Consider the following 16,509-nt stretch of genomic DNA (forward strand, 5'->3'; position numbering starts at 1 on the left):
AACTTTCATGGGCAACAGCAGCTTCTTCCACAGAGCTCATTCCCAGCCTCTTACAAGTGTACGTGAAGAACACGCATCTGCATGGACAGAACCACAGAGACATTACAAGTGCTCACTCTCCTTCATTAAAAACGTTAAGTTACAAATAGTTCAATTTATAAATAGTCTAGGTGGGTGGCGCACCTAGTTCTTTACCCTGAATCCAAATATTGCCCTTACAGTACTTTCACCAACCTGCTCCATAGCCAGTATCTTACCCTAAAGAGGAAGCTCAGCCTTCCCCAATTCCCTGAGTCCAAATATATCCAATTCCACAGGCCTACCTAACCCCGCCTAAAAAAAGGACCAATCACTGCCCTAGGAAGGCAGAAGGGGGTAGGGGGCCAGAGCCAGCAATGATGTGGAAGGGATGTGCTCCCAAGTGAGGGCAGGACACCCCGTGTGGAAGAAGCCAGGCTTGTAGTCCTAAAAGAGTGACTTCCCTGTCAAAGAGAAATCGATTTTGCAAAAGGCTACAGTCTACAGGCAGGTGGAACTGTCTTTTAGGCACCTCTAGCAGACCCGCTACGGGCCCATGGTTCTGAAGGCTGAGTCCAGGGCCTTCTACTCTGGTGTCAGGTGTGCAGCTCAGAGTGTCCCATACACGCTGACTTTGGCCAGGGAGATGCTCTCGGTGTACTGATTCCGGCCTTTCTCATACAGGACGTAGAGCTGGGGGGCCTGGTCCTTCCCGCCCACGTTGCCCTCCAGGGCTGCCAGTGAGGAGTAGCCACTGGGGCCTGGCCACAGCTGGACTGTCTCTTTCCGCCATGATGTACCATTGCTGAAACTCCAGCGCAGGGTCAGGTTCACTCCTGGGGAGGGCAGCAGAGTCAGAAAAAGGAGGGTCTGTGGCCACACCTTCTCTAGATAAAAGGGGCTCCCCTGACGACCCCCCCCCCCCAACAGACACTCACGGAACTCTGGATGGGCTGGATTGGAGAAGAAGACAATGCCGGAGCTGGTGGCTACAGCTCCTGCAGCTACCACAGGGTCCACAAGCTCAGGGTCGAAGGTCACATCACGAGGCCGTATGGTATCACAGGCGTCATAGCTGCGGAGGACAATTCGGCAATGGCAGTGGTAGTTGTTTTGGTTCCGGGCGTTGATGACGACTGAGCCATCTGGGAGCTCATAGGGCTGAAGAGAGGGAAAATGGCTTCAGGAAGACCCAGGGAGGGGGCAGGGCAAATCCTGGGTCTGTGAGTGAAATGGTGCTCTGGAGGGCAGGGCCGGTGGAGTGGGTGGGGAATAGCCCATGGACTCCTGACCTGGCACTCATCAGGGTTGAAATCGTTTTCCCGCTTGGGCTGGCCATAGGGGATGCCGCTGACCCCACTGCCATAGCGCCAGGTGGCACCGTGATCATCACTGAGGAGGCAGAAGACCCCATCCCGCTCCAGTGTCCCATGGCCACACACGATGAGGCGGCCCTTCCGCGGCTCCCACTGTTTCTGTGGGAAAGGAAGCTGGATGTCACTGAGGGAGACACTGTAGAAGCTCACAGGTAGAGAAGGAGAACCCATCACCTCCTAAGTGTGAGAATACATCTGGTCCTCTTCAATTCTGTCCTTGGTACTGAGGGTCCCGGGAGGATCCCATAAGTATCCACTGCCTGAATTAAGAAACTCTTGCAGAATAAGCTCCTTTAGGACATCTAGGGTATACACCGGATAGGTTGTGCATCAAACAAGGGGGTCCAGCCACAGAGGTGTATGGGAGCTTAAACCCATGCTTGGTGTGCTCACTCACCAAGCTGTGTACAACCCCCAAATGGGAAGACAATGGCAAAATTCTATCTTTCCTCAGGAGGGGGTTCCTCCCAGGATGCCCCTTTCTTCCAAGGAATCCCATCTAAGAGAAAATCTGACTTCATAAGTCCTTCTCCCTGGGAAAAAGTCTAACTGGGGGCATCTTCCAGACTCTCCAAAGGGCAGCACCTTCCACCCATCTCAGGATAGAGACCTGAATGCCTGAGCCTGGTCCAGGGGCAAACATCTCGGTGCCAATATCCAAGGAGAGGTTCCGGGGAGGGCTCCAGGAAACACCATCATCTTTGCTCCACACCAACATAGTGGAGGCCACCTGGCAGCCAGCCTTGTGAGCACAGAGGGAATAGAAAAGAAACACCACTCCTGTCTCCATATCATTCACCACTGCCCCCAGGTTCAGCCCATCTGGGGTGTCCCCATCATCTACAATGAAGGCTGTAGGAGACCATGTGCTGCCTAAAGAAAAAAGAGAAGAAATCCAGGGTGAGCACTCGAAGCCTTTTCTACCTCTCCCTGTTAATTTCCACCTCTTGCTAGGGACCCAAGGCCTTAGAATGGCCCCAGAGCCCTAAAAAACCTGCCTCCCCCGCCCCCCGCCTTACGTGTCTGACCTTATCTATTCTACCCTTGCTCACTCCATCCTATCCCACAAGCTCCTTCTCATTCCTCAAATAGTTTTCTCCTGGAGAAAAGTCACAGGCTTGTGACATCTGCCTGGTACATTCTTCCTCAGGGTTACTCTCACCTTCTTTACTCAAAAGTCACCTACTTAAAATTGCAACCAATCTGCAACATCTTGTTTTATTTCTCTCCATTATATTTATCCCTTTCCAATACAAAAAATAAACTCGCCTATTTATTATGCTTATTGTCGGTCTCCCCACAGACAATATAAGCCCCATGAGGACAGGGATTTTTGGTCTACTTTGTTCACAGCCATATTCACACAACCTAGAACAGTGCCTGTATACAGCAGGTGCTCAATAAATTTTGAATGTTCAACCCTAGGTGATTACAATTTCCAGATCACTGGTCTGTACTGCTTCCCTCTTTAAGTCCCCTCAGGGACTCAGGCCTCCAGCCTTCCCAGAGGTCCTATGTCAAGAGCCCTTGGGCAGGTCAGTCTCCCCACCCATCCAGCCTAACACCAGCACTTGCCACTCAGGAATCTTTATACCTTGGTCCAAGGACCTACGAAGAGCAATGAACTTGGCCCCCTCATCCGATGTGGACATTTTTCTGGCCTCAGCGAAGGCAAGGAGAGTGCCCTGAGGAGTGGTTGTGATGAGCGGAATTCGGAAGGTGTGCACAGAACCGATCTGCCTCCCGCTTACCCACAGCAGCTGCTCCATGGTCACCAGCGGCTGAACCTGCGAAGGGAGGAGGAAGGATCGATACAAATTTGACTTCAGGTTTTAGGACGGTTGAATAGTGGCTCGGAGTCGAGTGTCCCTGGGAAAGACGGGGTGCTGGGAATCAGAGTGGGAGGGGGTGTGTGTCCTAGAATAAGGAAGGGGAACCTGAGGACAGTTTGGAACGAGCTGGGGGCTCGGAGCGGGGGAAGGGCTCTGAGGGGATTAGGAACCTTCTGGGAGGCTGGAGCTGGAGAAGGAGCTGGAATGAAGAGGAGACTCAGAGGGCAAGAGGACAAGGACCCGTTGAGGAAGAGGGGTTGGGAATGGATGGAGGGAACGGGGTCCGAGAGCGGCGGGAGAGTCCCTCGGAGGAGAGGGATCTCAGCAGCCCGCGTCCGGGGGGACGCTAGATACAGACCACCCGCGTGGGTCGGGGATGGGGATATACGAGGGGAGACTCACCAGGCTGAAGTCATTCTTTGCCCTGGCGCCAGATTCTGCCAGAGACAAAAGCAGCAGGAAGATGATCGTGGCCAATACCTGAAATCTACAGCCTCCCCAGAACCCCGGCATCCGCGGCTCCCCGGGTCTGCCCAGGAGCACTTGTCCGGCTCGATCCGCCATCATCTCTCCCCGGGCAGCCAGACCCAGGCCCCCTGGGTTAGACGCGGGCTGGCGTCTGTCAGCTGACCGGGCCCTTTAAATGCTAGCTATTCCCTCTCCACCACCCCCACCCGTCCCGAGTCGAGCCACCTGTCGCACTTCCGCGACTCTAATTGGCTGACTCCTCACTCTGACTCCTCACATGACCTTTTAGCGCCTTGGAGCTGGACCCTCCAATTGGCTCTTTTTGAAGCCCCAGAGCCTGTGACCCGGGCTTCATCCCAGCTTATTGGCTGGGATGAAGAAGAGGCTGGCATCATTCCGCAGGAACCTTTTGATTGGCCGTGGCACCGGGGCGCGTCATGGGGGCGGAGCCTATTTTAAAGAGCTGGTGGCGAAAAAAAAGCGACCAAAAAAAAAAAAGGACTGAATGTCATGGAGGGAATGAAAGTCTCAGACTTTTTGAGAAAACAAAATATCAACCTTTAATAAATTTTTTTAAACTACAAAATCGAGATCTGGAAGGAGGGGTGAGGCTGGGAGGCTGTACAGGAGGGGTGCAGCCCTGAATCAGGGCCGCATCTTTCATTTCTTCCTCTTCTTGTCCCCCGGGAGCACTTCGTTCTTCTTGCCTAGAATCTTCAGAAGGGCTGTGGGCATGTGGTACGGCCTGTCCAGGGAGCCGTCGTTCCTCTCCAGGTCTTCCACTGAGCCACAACACAGACCGTTAGAGCGGACCCTCGGGGACCACCCCACTCCCCCGGGAAAATCAGGGAAGACGAGACAAGCTGCCTGGTTTTAGGCTGCAACGCCACGGGCTGTTCTTTTAGGGTCAGGTTTTGTAACCTACTGGGTAGGTTATATAATTTGTTTCTCATCGGTAAAGTGTGATCAATAATATTTCATAGCGTGGTAACGCTAACAACAACAACAAAATGCATGTCAATAGCGAATTGCAGATTGGAGTAGGTACTAAATCTTGAATGTAGAGTTGACCCTTGAGCGACACATGGGCTAAGGGGCGCTGACCTCAGTGCAGTCAACAATCCACCTATGACTTTTGATTCCCCAAATTTAATAGCCTACTGTTGATCCAAAGTTGGACTGATAATATAAACAGACAAGACATATGTTGTATGTTATATATACTGTATATTGTATTCTTGCAATAAAATAACCTAGGGAAAAAATGTTAAGAAAATCCTAAGAAAGAGAAAATACATTTACAGTATTGTACGGTATTTATCAAAAAGAATCCACACTTAAGTTGATCTGTGGAGTCCAAACCTGTGTTGCTCAATGGTCAACTGTATGTAGGAGGGTAAGAAAATCCCCACTCACTACAGCCATCTGCTGGGAAGTCTTTTGTGACTAACTTCTAGTTAGGGAAGGGTACCAGAGTCCTCTCCCTTGAAATGTTCTTTCTTGGGGGACCCTGCCAATTAGCAAACTAGCAAAGTTGTTGTTAACTAGCAAAATTGCTGTTTCTAAAAGCACCAGGTCTCCAAAAAACCCTAAACAATCTGGCACCTTGAAATTTGGGGGAACTGGTAGAGGGTGTCTACTTACAGAAACAGAGAAAGAGTGTGTCCACACACATGCCAAAAACACTGAAGAAGCCGTTGGCGATGACGTAGGCTCCCAGGATGGAGACCTGGAAGATACAGGACGTGTTAGACTTCTTTGGGGGGTTGCTGGACTGCAAGGCAGAGCCAGGGAATCACTCACCATGATGGGCAGCCAGTAATAGTTGAGGGAGGGGCTCTCAAAATTTGTGCCCAGCCCCTGGATGCGACCGGTGAAAAAAAAGAAGGACAGGACCCCTGTGGGAGAGGTCTGGAGGTCAGTGTCATCCCTCCTCTGAGGTCACCTGTTTGGCTGCCCTGTGTCCCTGCCCTTTGTGCCTGTAACTCCCAGCCCTGGCTCTTACCAACACCTCCAACCACCAGCAGCTTCCCAAAGAACAGCAGCAAGTCTGTAACTTTGTCCAGAACGACCACCCTGTATGGGAAGTTGGGGTGGGTCGGGCATGAGGGGACTGGCAGAGCTAGAAACAGGACTGGCTATATAAGTTGCTGTGTCAGATGTAAAACGAAAATTGGTCACATTTGAAGATGGATGGAGGCAGCAGAACATTAAACCAAGCTCGAGGCCCTCTGAGCACAGCATGCCCAGGAACCCGGCCTTGGGTGGGAGATCATGGGGGTGGGGGACAGCCTGACCTGACAATGTTCCGCATGAGCAGCATGAAGGCATTTTTGGCTGAGACACAGAAATTCTTCCCGTAGATGGCAATCTGAGTGAGGTCAAAAGATCAGAGTTACCTGTGCACAGCTTACCTGGGCCAGGGCAGGGGCCTGGGCCAAGGGACCCCACAGCAAGGGGCTGCTTGTGTAGGAGGGCTTACCATGATGTAGGCATTGCGGTTTAGGAACTTGATAAACTTCTCCAGGCACCAGAGGCAGCACTTAAAGCAGCACATGATGCAGCGGGCCACAGGGTTCTGGGCTCCTGGGAGTAAAGGGGCAGGGGGGGACGACTTATGTTTGGTCACTGGCCCCTGACAGCCGCTCCCCAAGGGGCTAGCTGCTCACCTCTCAGTTTGTTGTCAATGTACTCCAAAACGACCCGGGCTATCTGCACAAGGGTCAGGATGAGGGCTCCAAAGGCTAGCGACCCTGTGTGATATCTGCAGAGGGGTTAGGTAGTCAGAGGCAGCTCCAGGACCCCTGGACTCCCATGCTCACAATTCCCAGCTCCCTGCCCCAGGCTTACCGGAGTGTGCGGATGAAGGCAGAGATCAGGGGGAAGGTGGGGATGTCCCGACGCTTGTCCAAGGCCCAGTAGAAGGAGGCAAAGGCCCCAGCCAGGACACACTGGCCCAGGGCCAGTACCCAGTTGAGGGTCCAGAATAGCCCAAGGACCCCATAGATTTGCAAGTTGAAGAGAGAACGCTGGACCAGACCCGTGGATGAGTAGCTCTGGAAGATGCACATCAGTCCTGGGCATGAGGAGTTCACGGGTTGGGCCTGGGGGTGACAGAGTAGGGTTATTCCCAGCCAACTCCTGCCACTCCCAGAGTAGCAGCCTCCCTGAATTGGGGAAGCCATTTCCTTCCAGAAGATTCTTCTCCAGCTTCAAGTTGGGTTCAGATTGCCTATCATGTGAGAGTAATTAGTTGTCCCTCAGTCTCCATATGGACACAAGAGCATCCAGGCCTCGTGGGCTGAGCCTTAATGGCGTGAAGGCAGTGTGACCAGCACCTTGGCACCCAATCAGCAATCCCCTCTAAAATAGCCTCTGCAACTTCCACTGAAATGCTTTCTAGCAAAAATGAACAGACTGGGTATTAGCTGGTATTAAGGAATCATTGTTAACCTTGTTGGGTGTGATAATGGTATAGTCGTTATGCTTTTTAAAAATCCTTATCTGTTGCGGCACCTGGTGGGCTCAGTCAGTAGAGCATGTGACTTTTGATCTTAGGGTCAAGCCTCACATTGGGGGATAGAGATTACTTAAAAAAAAACAAACAAGAAAACCCCAGGGTGCCTGGGTGGCTCAGTCCGTTGAGCGTCCAACTTCTGCTCAGGTCATGATCTTGCGGTCCGTGAGTTCAAGCAGCGCATCAGGCTCTGTGCTGACAGCTCGGAGCCTGGAGCCTGCTTCAAATTCTGTGTCTCCCTCTCCCTCTCTGCCCCTCCCCCACTCATGCTCTGTCTGTCTCTCTCTCTGTGTCAAAAATAAAAACATTAAAAAAAAAAAGTCCTTATCTGTGGAGATCCATCCTGATGTGTCTACAAGTGAATTGGCGCTCATGTCCAGAATTTGCCTTTAAAAACTCCAGAAAAAAAGAATTGCAGAGGTGGGGAGGAATGGATGAAACAGGACAGTGGGAAGTTGAGGGTTTGTGTGTGTTTGAAAATTTCCATAATAAAAAGTAAGAAACTGAAATTTAGAAACCACCCTGTCCAGCAAATGTGACAAAAATCTTGATAATTGCTGAAATTGCTCAGCGTGTGTTTGAAATTTTATAAGAAAATAAACTACTTTGCCCTTCGTGTGGCTTTGTGTCAGTCTCTGCTGCTAGATCCTGAGCAAGTTGAAAGCGAGAACCAGGTCATTTGCAGCTTTGCATACCTAGTGCCTGGCACATGGTGGGTCCTCCCTAATGTAAACCAGCCTCCCTCCCCTTTTATAGAGTGAGCTGATGCCTGCGCGTCCCAGCTCAGATAAGGTGGCCACATGAAAGCTCTGAGGACAGCAGATTGCGGGCAGTTCAGTGCCACTTTCTGAGAGCCTGCAGGGAGTGTGGGGAAGGCCGAGTCCCACCCGCCTCTTGCCTAGGGTGCCGCCATGTTCCCAGGGAGAAAGACTTCAAACCACTAAGCAAAACTGGAGCACCTGGGTGGCTCTGTCGGTTAAGTGTCACACTCTTGATCTCAGGGTCATGAGTTCAAGTGTTGCACTGGGCCCCATGCTGGGCTTGAACCCTATCTAAAACAAAAACTAAACAAAACGCATCTACAACTGTCAGCTCTTATCAGGTGCCAGACGTTGTTCAAAGCACTTTATGTGCCCAATGTTGTTTAATCTTCTCAGCTCCCCTGAGGACAGATATTAGGATTATCTCCATTTTACAGATGAATGGACTGAGACTGGAGACTGAGTAGCTAATGTCCTCCTGGCAGAGGCAAGTCCAGGGGAGGAGTGGGAAGTGCTGGTAGCCAGCTTTCCCAGGGCCAGTATGCCTTCTCTTCCAGCCTCAGTTTCCTTCTCTGAATAAGGAGGTAGCTCGGCAGGAGGAGTACTGGATCTGGAGTCCAGTGCTGGCTCCCTTTCTGGCTCTGCTGGGGGCCTGTTGTGTGACCTTGAGTGAACTCCTTTTTCTCTCTGGTCCTCAGTCTCTGCTGCACAATGAGCGATTTGGAGCAGTTGGCCCCTAAGGTCACTTCACCCCCATGGATACCTCCATGTCCACCCTAAGTCCCCTCACCATGGGGTTGCATGATGTATTCATTTGCACTTTCTCGCAGCTGGGCAAGCTGGCGTTGGGTGCCCAGAGGACATATTGGGGTTGCCCCGATGTGGCCAGGTACCCAGAGGGGAGTCAAGGAAAGCATAGTCACATGGCGGTCTCTACAGGTCTCCTCCTCAGAGACCCATTCCCAGGTACTTGTGCAGGTCGTTCACTGCACAAAGGATTGGAATTCAGCCTGGGCTCACTCCTTCAACTCGGTCCAGGGGCAGGCCTGTGTCTGCCCAGGGGAAGGGGCACCTTCTTCCAATTGCACTAAGGCATTTTATAGGTGAGTATTGCCCCTCCCCTCCCCCCAGGAGGACCTGGCCATGTGAACAAAGGATACAGGGCGGTCATGGCCCAGTAGACAATGCAGATGAGCAGGAGGACAAAGGTGACCAGCGGGTAGAACATGGTAGACATCATGTGCCCCACAGCCCTGTAGGAAGGTAAGAATAGTCTACCAGCATGGCCCCGGTCTCCAGCCCCCACCCAGCTTCTCATGGGGCTGACCCTGGCAAGGTCCCCACCTCTGTCCTTGCCAGGGTCTGCTCTGTCCCCCCAGGCTGGGCACATAGGAGGTGCTCATTGAACAAACTGAATTGAATAAATCAGGCGCTAGGGACCCTTGGAGGAAATTAGAATCACAGAGAAGCCATCTGGGCAGCTTCTGGGAGAGTAAGGGAACAGGGTCCTCAAAGTATGGTCTCTTGATGGTCCTAGTTGGGAAAAAGCTGCTACTTCTCCTCCGTGTGTCTGGGCTCCTGCTGTAACGCCCATCAACCACAACCACCACCGCCGCAGCTAACACTCACTCCTCCTAATGGAGGGTCTGCTTCACGTTCTGGGAACCTGACAAGACACTAACTCACTTAATCCTCATGATAACCCTACAAAGTAAGAACTATTATTACCCCCATTTTATAGATGGGCAAACCGAGTCTCAGAAAAACGGAGTCAAACGGCAGTGTTAACCACTGCATAATTCTGCCCTTCCCCTCCAGGGCTCCCTGCCACCTTCCCAGCATTGCCGTTCCATGCCTGCACCCCCGTCCTCTACCCCATCTCCCTCCCAGACAGGCCCTGACTTGCTGGCCTCCTTCAGGAGGGCGATGGCGATGCGAATCCGCTGCCGCAGGAAGATGAGCATTAGCAGCAGGATGCCTTCAAGCACAGCCAGCACGATCACTGAGGGCGGAGAGGGAGCAGAGGGGCCTCCGTCAGGCCCAGGGCTCAGCATGGCCCGGGGCAGCCCTCAGGTGGCTGGAAGTCCAGGGGTGGGCAGGGCACTCACAGGCCACCAGCCAGGTCTCCTGGACATTGCGGTAGGCGCTGAGGTTGGTGGTGATGCCCTGCTGAGTGATGGAGGCACCCTTGTCCCGCAGCACTCGGTACTCCATCCAGCAGTGGTAGATGCCATATGCCAGCACGCCCAGCACCCCGAGGATCAGCACCAGCACCAGGGGCCCGGCCACCAGACGCAGAAGCAGGATAAACAGCAGGCTCAGGACCAGAGCCACACCTAGGGCACTGGAGGCAGGGTGAGGTAGTTGAGGGTCAGACCTCAAATCTTCTCCCCTTCAGAGGCCCCCAAATGCCTCACATGCCCAATGTCCCCAGAGGTTAGTCCCCCTATCTCTTATAAATCTTGGTGGGTTTGGGGACAGAGGCCCTGGCTCCTTCGCCCCTGTCCAAAGTTTCTGTGTCAGACATTAGGGTGGGGGACCGAGGATCGGGGAGGGCAGAAGGGAAGGAGTGAGCAGCGGAATCGGTGACTCACACAAGAATCCAATACCAGGATTGGGCAAAATCTTCAAAGATCTTAACACTGATGTCACGGGCATTGAGGCTGTCAAGAAGACCACTGTTGGGGAGAGACAGAGTCAGAGGGGTTGTGTGCGGGAAGGGTGCAGAACAGAGATGTGGGGGCAGGAGGATGCCCACCTGATTCCCTGGGAGATGGAGGTGTTACTGGAAATCCCTGGGAGTTCAGGTGGAGTACTGTTCAACAGTGGAAGGCAACGCCCCAGAGCTGGAGGGAGAGAGCCAGGACTCCTGGGTGGGAGGGCCCGGAGCTTTGCCTTTGAAAGCCTCTGGCCTCCACCCAGCCCCCTAGTGGGCTTAGGGAAGGGAGGAGAGGTGGGCTTTGCTGCTCCCCACTCTCACCCTCCCTCCAGCTGCTCTCGACTCCCCAGCCAAAAGAGAGCTCATGCCCTGGGGAGCCCAGTCCAGGCTTCCTTCTCTGTCTCTGAATACCCCCTTCCCCCACCTCCTTGCCGCTGCTGGGTTCAGACCCTAATTTCCTCTGGCCTAACTCTTACACTCCACCCCAACCTTGCCACCCTTCCACCCACCCTCTACGCGGGTGCTAGGGAGACCATGCCTCATCATTACAGGGCTCTAGGTCATTCTGCTGCTCAGACACTTCTAGGAGCTCTGCCCAGGAGTGCCCATGCTCCCTGGCCAGGCTTCAAGGCCCCTGCCGGCTGAGCTCATCCCAGTTTCCCCTCACCTCTGTGCTTCTGCTCTCCCTGCTCCTCTCTCTGAATGTTCTCCCTCCAGAAATCCCATCCATCTCACCTCTTCCAGGAAACCTTCTCACCCCTTCCCCATCTCCTGATGCATGTATCATGTGCCTACAGAGGCATGTATCTCCATCCTCACAATGACTTTGCCCGGCAGGCTGGCTTTGACATTTACATTCTTAAGATGAGGAAACAAAGCTCAGAGAGGATACGTAATTGGCCCAAGACCATACAGCTGGAAAGTGCTGGAATCCAGATCTGATTTGGAGCATTCATTTGAGATACTTTTTATAGCATCTATATTGAGAATCGGATATCTTTTCTCATGCTATAATTAAAGTTTTTTTCTCTTAAAAAATAACATGTACTATTGGAAAAAAGAACATATAGGAAGAATGAAAAAGTTGACTGTGATCCCACCACCCGGCCACGTTTGCTTGTACGTTCGAATGGACATCCGGTCTATTTCTGATTCTCGGGCAGTGTCTTTGTGAACACCTCTGATCTCTGTACCTAAAACGTAGCTCAAGCCGGGAGCAGTTTCATCTGCCCTGTGTCTATCTGGGTGCCTGGTGCACAACAGACACAGGGTCTGTCTGTAGGGTCCTGCTGCACAGGAAGATCAAGACCTGGTGCCGATTCCAATTCTGTCACGTAAGCTGTATGACTTGGCTCTCTCTGGGTCTGCCCTCCTCACCTGAGCAATAAAATCATAGGACTAGAGGATGCCTGAGGAAGGAGCACAGCTTCTCACCTGGAGCGGAAGGGAGGAGGAAACTGGGGCAGAGCTCTTGTTGCAGGCTTTGGATCACTGGCTGGGGGTGGGGGGAGGACATACAGACACACACAGAGCAGCATGAAGGAGTGAGCTTCCTCATCACCACCACCACCGTAATCACCTACCCAACTCCTCCTCACCCCCACCCATGTGCTCCCCCTTGACCACAGCAATGATATTGGAGGCAGCTCTCACCATGTCCCAGGGCACCCCTGGCAGACAAAAGTTCCTGTTTGCAGTGTAGAAGACCTCCCCAACCTTCTGTGAGAACTGGTTTACTTCCACGGTCCATGCGACCTCTGGGCAGGAGGACACGCACACCTGGGGGCAGAGAGCATGCTGAGGGGCTGGTACCCAGACCCTGGGGGAGATCTGGGCAGAGGCAGGTCCCAGGCTCTGACCTGGGGTGTGGGACACTGCAGGCCGTTCTCAGCCACCGTGATGATGTTGGTGGCCAGGACGCAGCTGAAGATGTTGAAGTAGAGAAGATACGGTTTATCTCTGCAGGAGGGAAGGAAGTGTGGGCATCAGGGCCTGGTCAGGTGTGCGGAGAGGGGAGGACTGCCAGGACTCTGTCTCAAGAGTACAGTGGGCCTGGCCCGGGGGTGGGGGTGGGGCGGGTCCATACCATGAGACACACCACGGAGCTCCTGCCCTTAGGAAGCTCAGGCTAGGGAGATACAGGGGCCACCCAGAAGATTTCCCAGAGTTAATTGAACATCGAAATTGCTAACAAATGATTAAGAGGTTTATGACCTTGAGCAAGTCATTTAACTGCCCACTGCCTCAATTCCATCAGGTGTAAGATAATAGTACCTACTTCATAGGGATTAAATGAGTTTGTGTGTGCAAAGTACGCTGCCTGGAACATAGCACACACTGTAACTGCTAAGGGTTTATTATTTACTGAAAGTTTCCTGCATGAGGAACTGATGGCATCGCTTGGGGGATCACCCTTGTGTTTCAGATGAGGAAATCAAAGCTCAGAGAAGTTGAGTAACTTGCCCAAGGACATACAACCAGAACTTATTAGCCTGGTTGGGGATTCAAATACCAAACTCTGAACTTGAAAATCCATGCACTTAACCATGACTCGGCCTCCTACTTTGGGGGCCGGAAATCAGAAGCCAGGTGCCCAGGATTGGAGGCTGCTCAACATGGTCTAGTGTGGTGAGATTCAGGAAGGGTGGTGGGGGGTGGGCAGCAGAGGAAGGCTCTGGAGCTTGAGTGTTGGGGTTCTCTGCCCACCACCCACCTCACCTCCTCCTGTGTGTTCCCTTTTCCTTCCTTCATACTCACTTGTTGGCCCCCACCCCGCAGTAGGCCCCAGTAGAGTTCCTGGGGTAGAGGACCTGCCGGGGGTCTCCGTACACCCAAGCTGGAAGCAGATGCAGAGATGAATCACTGGAGGGAGGGACTTTCGGGGGCGGGGAGAAGCCATGCGGATGGGTCCCTCCCCAGGTTATTGCCCCAGCCATGGCCCCAGCACAGCGCAGCTGGAAACTCACCCACGATCCCCACCACGATGTAACCCAGAATGAAGAGAAGGAAGAGGATACAGCAGACGATATCTGTACAGCTCCTGGGAGAGAAGTGGGGGAAGTTTTTGGAGAGGGGATGTGGGGAGTATGGTCTGGAGGAGTCACGGGCTGGAGAGTGGGGGGATGTTGGAGGGTGGGTACTTTTTATTTTATTTCTTTAAGAAAACCTCTCACAAGGCACCAGGAAATAAATAAGAAGCACTTGTTTCCATTTGTCGGGGCAGGGGCCACAAAAGAACAAAATACCATTTTTCTCGGTGAGTAAACTTTCTTCTGAAGTATGACACAGAAAAGTACACAACTTGTAAGTGCTCAGCTGGATGAATTTTCCCAAAAAGCAAAGGCCTGTGTAGCCAGCTCCCAGGTCAAGAAACCAGGTGAAGACTATCACTAGCATCCCAGAAGCCCCCGTGTGCCCCCTCCAGACACAAGAATCCCCCCAAGGGCCCCATTCTCTTGGGGCAGGAGTTTTATTTCCTTCTTTCTTTCTTCTTCTTTTTTTTTTTTATAAGCTTTTTACCAATATTTCAGCAAATACAAAGCAAAACCAACCTCCCCCCCCCTCCCCCCACCAGTTGGGGCAGTGCCCAGAACTCACCTGTTCTTGATGGGACCTCGAAAGGAGGGGTCATACTTGGCTGGTTTCCCTGAGGGGCACAGGGAGGAGTGCAGAGTGAGACCCTGAGTGAATGTCTCTTCCCATCTCCTGTCCCTCCCACATCCTCCCTTACAGCATTATCCTACCCTGGCCCAGGATCCTTCCTGGGCCTCAGGAGTTTGCGGGGAGATGGACAGGGGCAGGGCTGACTGGAGAGGAAACTGGAGAGCAGGAGAGGTAGGATCAAGGCCTGGTCAGCAGCCTGACTGCTTACCATGAACTCTACCAAGGTGGCCTTGGAGGGAGGGGAAAAAGGGGCCTTAACAGGTTCTTTCCAGCTCATACCTCAAGGCTGGCAGCCAGGGAAATAGCCTTTGCTTTCTGTCCCCATCCTGGCCCTTTTCTCTTGTGTCTCCCTATGGCTGGAATGTGGGACTCTGAGTTAAGCCATCTCAGTGGCTCTCACGCCCCAATCCTTATTCCTTTGCCCTCCTTGTACCCAGTCCAGGGTGGGCACAGGTCTAGAGCACCTCAGGGAGGTCACAGCCCCTCCCCACAGCTGCCCCAGGCCCTACCTCTACCCTCTGGCCCAAGGCCATAGGGAAAGAAACTGGAGCCAAAGGCATTAACTCCTGCAGGGCCGGGGCATGGACGGCCCCTGTAAACCCTGATCCCAAGGAACCCCAGGCTCCTGCCAGTCTCTGGACGAGCGGTCAGGGTGACACCTGAGCCTGGCAGTTGAGATTGTGGCCGTTTGAGATTGTGGCCATGTCCTGTTCCTGGTCCTCCCTGAGTACACACAGGGAGGAGCTGGGGCCAGGCAGCTTAGGGTCCTGTGTGGGCACAGAGGAGGGAAGGGTTGGGCAAGAGTGTGGGAAGGGGTGGGATCTGTTTTCCCCAGGTGCTCTGGACTCTGTCCCTCCATGGCTCTCGGATATGAGATCAATGATTGACCCAAAGCTGCTCCAGGAAGTTGACTGGGGAGTCCTTACTGCTCCTTCCCCTGGTGTGCTTAGGAGGTCAAGCTATGCCTCTGGGAGGCCCCTCCCTTAGGGTTCCCTCCCCTCCAGACCAGGAGCTCAGACCCCCAAACCCCAAGGGACCCCTGCAGGCAGGCTCCGAGCCCTTACTGCTCACAGGGGTCCCAGAGGCTGTGTCCCAGTTTCCTCTCAGACTGCCCCTCACCCCTAATCTTAGGGGTCTCTGGGACAGGCTCCTAGCCCCTGTTCCTCATGGAGAGTCTGCAGATAGGCTCTCTACTTCCTCTCCCCTCGGACCCTACCATTCTCAGGAACCTCTCAACCCCCCTGCCTGGATCTCTCATGGTACCCTGAGAAGGCTCCCCCTCCTAACAGAGACCTCAGGGGCAGGCCGCGGCCCCTTCTCCGCAGAGGTCCACAGCCCTAACTCTTCATAGGGACCCCCAAACACACCCCAGTCCTGCTGTCACTGCTCACAGAGACCCTGGCAGGCAGACCTCTAGCACCTTTTCCCCTCAGAGACCCCAGAGTCCAGGCTGGAACTCCTCCTCCTCACAGGGACCCCATTCCTCCTGATGGCCAGACCGCGGCCTCACCACAAGCTCGGCAGCACATAGACCCTCCCAGTCCCTGAGCCCCATCCTTCTGCTCAGGCCCCTGACCCTGCCTCCTTCCCTTCAGGCTTTGCTTCCCAGGGCCCTGCCCTGTGGGACCCAGATGCCACATCTAACTTCTCATGGTGAACCCAGCTTCACTCCCCAAAGTCTCCTCAGCAAAGGCCCCCGGCCCCTAAACCCAATCCTCTTCGCAGGACTCTGGTTCTACTTCCTCCCATCAGCTCTTTTCTGGGCCCTCCCTTCAGGGACCCAGAACTCCACTCAGCTCCTCTCCTTGGGGCCAGCCCCAGCCATCATTCCCCTAGAGCAGGCCCATGCTGGCCTCCCCTCCCTCTGAGGGTCCCGGGCCTCTACCCTAGCCTTGCCCTCAGACTCACCATAGGCCTCATCCCCGTCCTGTTTTCCCCCCATGGCTCAGTCTCCAGAGTGATTGGAGCCAGGGAGACCTAGCAGCTCACCTGCCGCCCGCCCCGCCCTCCCACACGTCACAGCCCCACCTCCGCCTGTGGTCCTGACACATTCTAGTTCCTCCTTCCAGCTCCATGCCTGGGCAGTGCCCTGCTGGAGGGCTGGAAGGCCAAGCCTGCGACAGGGGCTCGGGGCTGCCTGCCACGGGCTCCACGGACCATGGCTTGAAGGAGCTGGCATGCTTTAAGAAAAAGCTTCATGTTTTTGCAAATTATT

The 16,509-nt window shown here is 53.7% G+C and overlaps 2 protein-coding genes across 3 annotated transcripts; both read right to left on the minus strand.

The window, feature by feature from the left end:
• Positions 1-106: 106 nt before the first annotated feature.
• NEU1 (neuraminidase 1) lies at positions 107-3,880 on the minus strand. The gene is made up of 6 exons (XM_025917277.2): positions 3,629-3,880; positions 2,989-3,181; positions 2,005-2,267; positions 1,311-1,493; positions 957-1,179; positions 107-854 (listed from the first exon to the last, which is right to left on the minus strand). The coding sequence occupies exons 1-6, from the start codon at positions 3,791-3,793 to the stop codon at positions 628-630; spliced, it is 1,254 nt and encodes a 417-aa protein (XP_025773062.1). The 5' UTR covers positions 3,794-3,880; the 3' UTR covers positions 107-627.
• A 348-nt stretch (positions 3,881-4,228) lies between these two features.
• SLC44A4 (solute carrier family 44 member 4) lies at positions 4,229-16,300 on the minus strand. 2 transcript variants are annotated; one of them, XM_086705839.1, is made up of 21 exons: positions 16,203-16,300; positions 14,229-14,277; positions 13,598-13,671; positions 13,389-13,467; positions 12,491-12,590; positions 12,285-12,410; positions 12,066-12,126; positions 10,731-10,818; positions 10,567-10,650; positions 10,081-10,316; positions 9,875-9,974; positions 9,130-9,225; positions 8,763-8,862; positions 6,545-6,798; positions 6,364-6,458; positions 6,177-6,280; positions 5,992-6,065; positions 5,700-5,770; positions 5,498-5,592; positions 5,339-5,423; positions 4,229-4,476 (listed from the first exon to the last, which is right to left on the minus strand). In XM_086705839.1, the coding sequence occupies exons 1-21, from the start codon at positions 16,234-16,236 to the stop codon at positions 4,355-4,357; spliced, it is 2,127 nt and encodes a 708-aa protein (XP_086561965.1). In that variant the 5' UTR covers positions 16,237-16,300; the 3' UTR covers positions 4,229-4,354. The 2 variants fall into 2 exon arrangements, with proteins under 2 accessions (XP_086561965.1, XP_086561966.1); XM_086705840.1 differs by lacking the exons at positions 9,875-9,974; positions 10,081-10,316.
• Positions 16,301-16,509: the final 209 nt, after the last annotated feature.

This window comes from Puma concolor, chromosome B2, assembly GCF_028749965.1.
Source record: "Puma concolor isolate L17-30 chromosome B2, mPumCon1.1.hap2, whole genome shotgun sequence".
In the NCBI taxonomy this organism is placed as follows: domain Eukaryota; kingdom Metazoa; phylum Chordata; class Mammalia; order Carnivora; family Felidae; genus Puma; species Puma concolor.

What these genes read in the sequence shown, in the direction of transcription:
- NEU1 (XM_025917277.2), bottom strand. Translation starts at nt 3,793, where the DNA reads ATGATGGCGGATCGAGCCGGACAAGTGCTCCTGGGCAGACCCGGGGAG. An exon ending in GACCAGGCTCAGGCATTCAG is followed by an intron (nt 1,494 to 2,004) that starts GTCTCTATCCTG and finishes CCTTTCCCACAG; the next exon opens with AAACAGTGGGAGCCGCGGAA. An exon ending in TCCAGCCCATCCAGAGTTCC is followed by an intron (nt 855 to 956) that starts GTGAGTGTCTGT and finishes TGCCCTCCCCAG; the next exon opens with GAGTGAACCTGACCCTGCGC.
- SLC44A4 (XM_086705839.1), bottom strand. Translation starts at nt 16,236, where the DNA reads ATGGGGGGAAAACAGGACGGGGATGAGGCCTATG. An exon ending in CCTCCTCCCTTCCGCTCCAG is followed by an intron (nt 10,819 to 12,065) that starts GTGAGAAGCTGT and finishes CTCTCCCTCCAG; the next exon opens with CTCTGGGGCGTTGCCTTCCA. An exon ending in GCCTTCATCCGCACACTCCG is followed by an intron (nt 6,459 to 6,544) that starts GTAAGCCTGGGG and finishes ACCCCTCTGCAG; the next exon opens with ATATCACACAGGGTCGCTAG.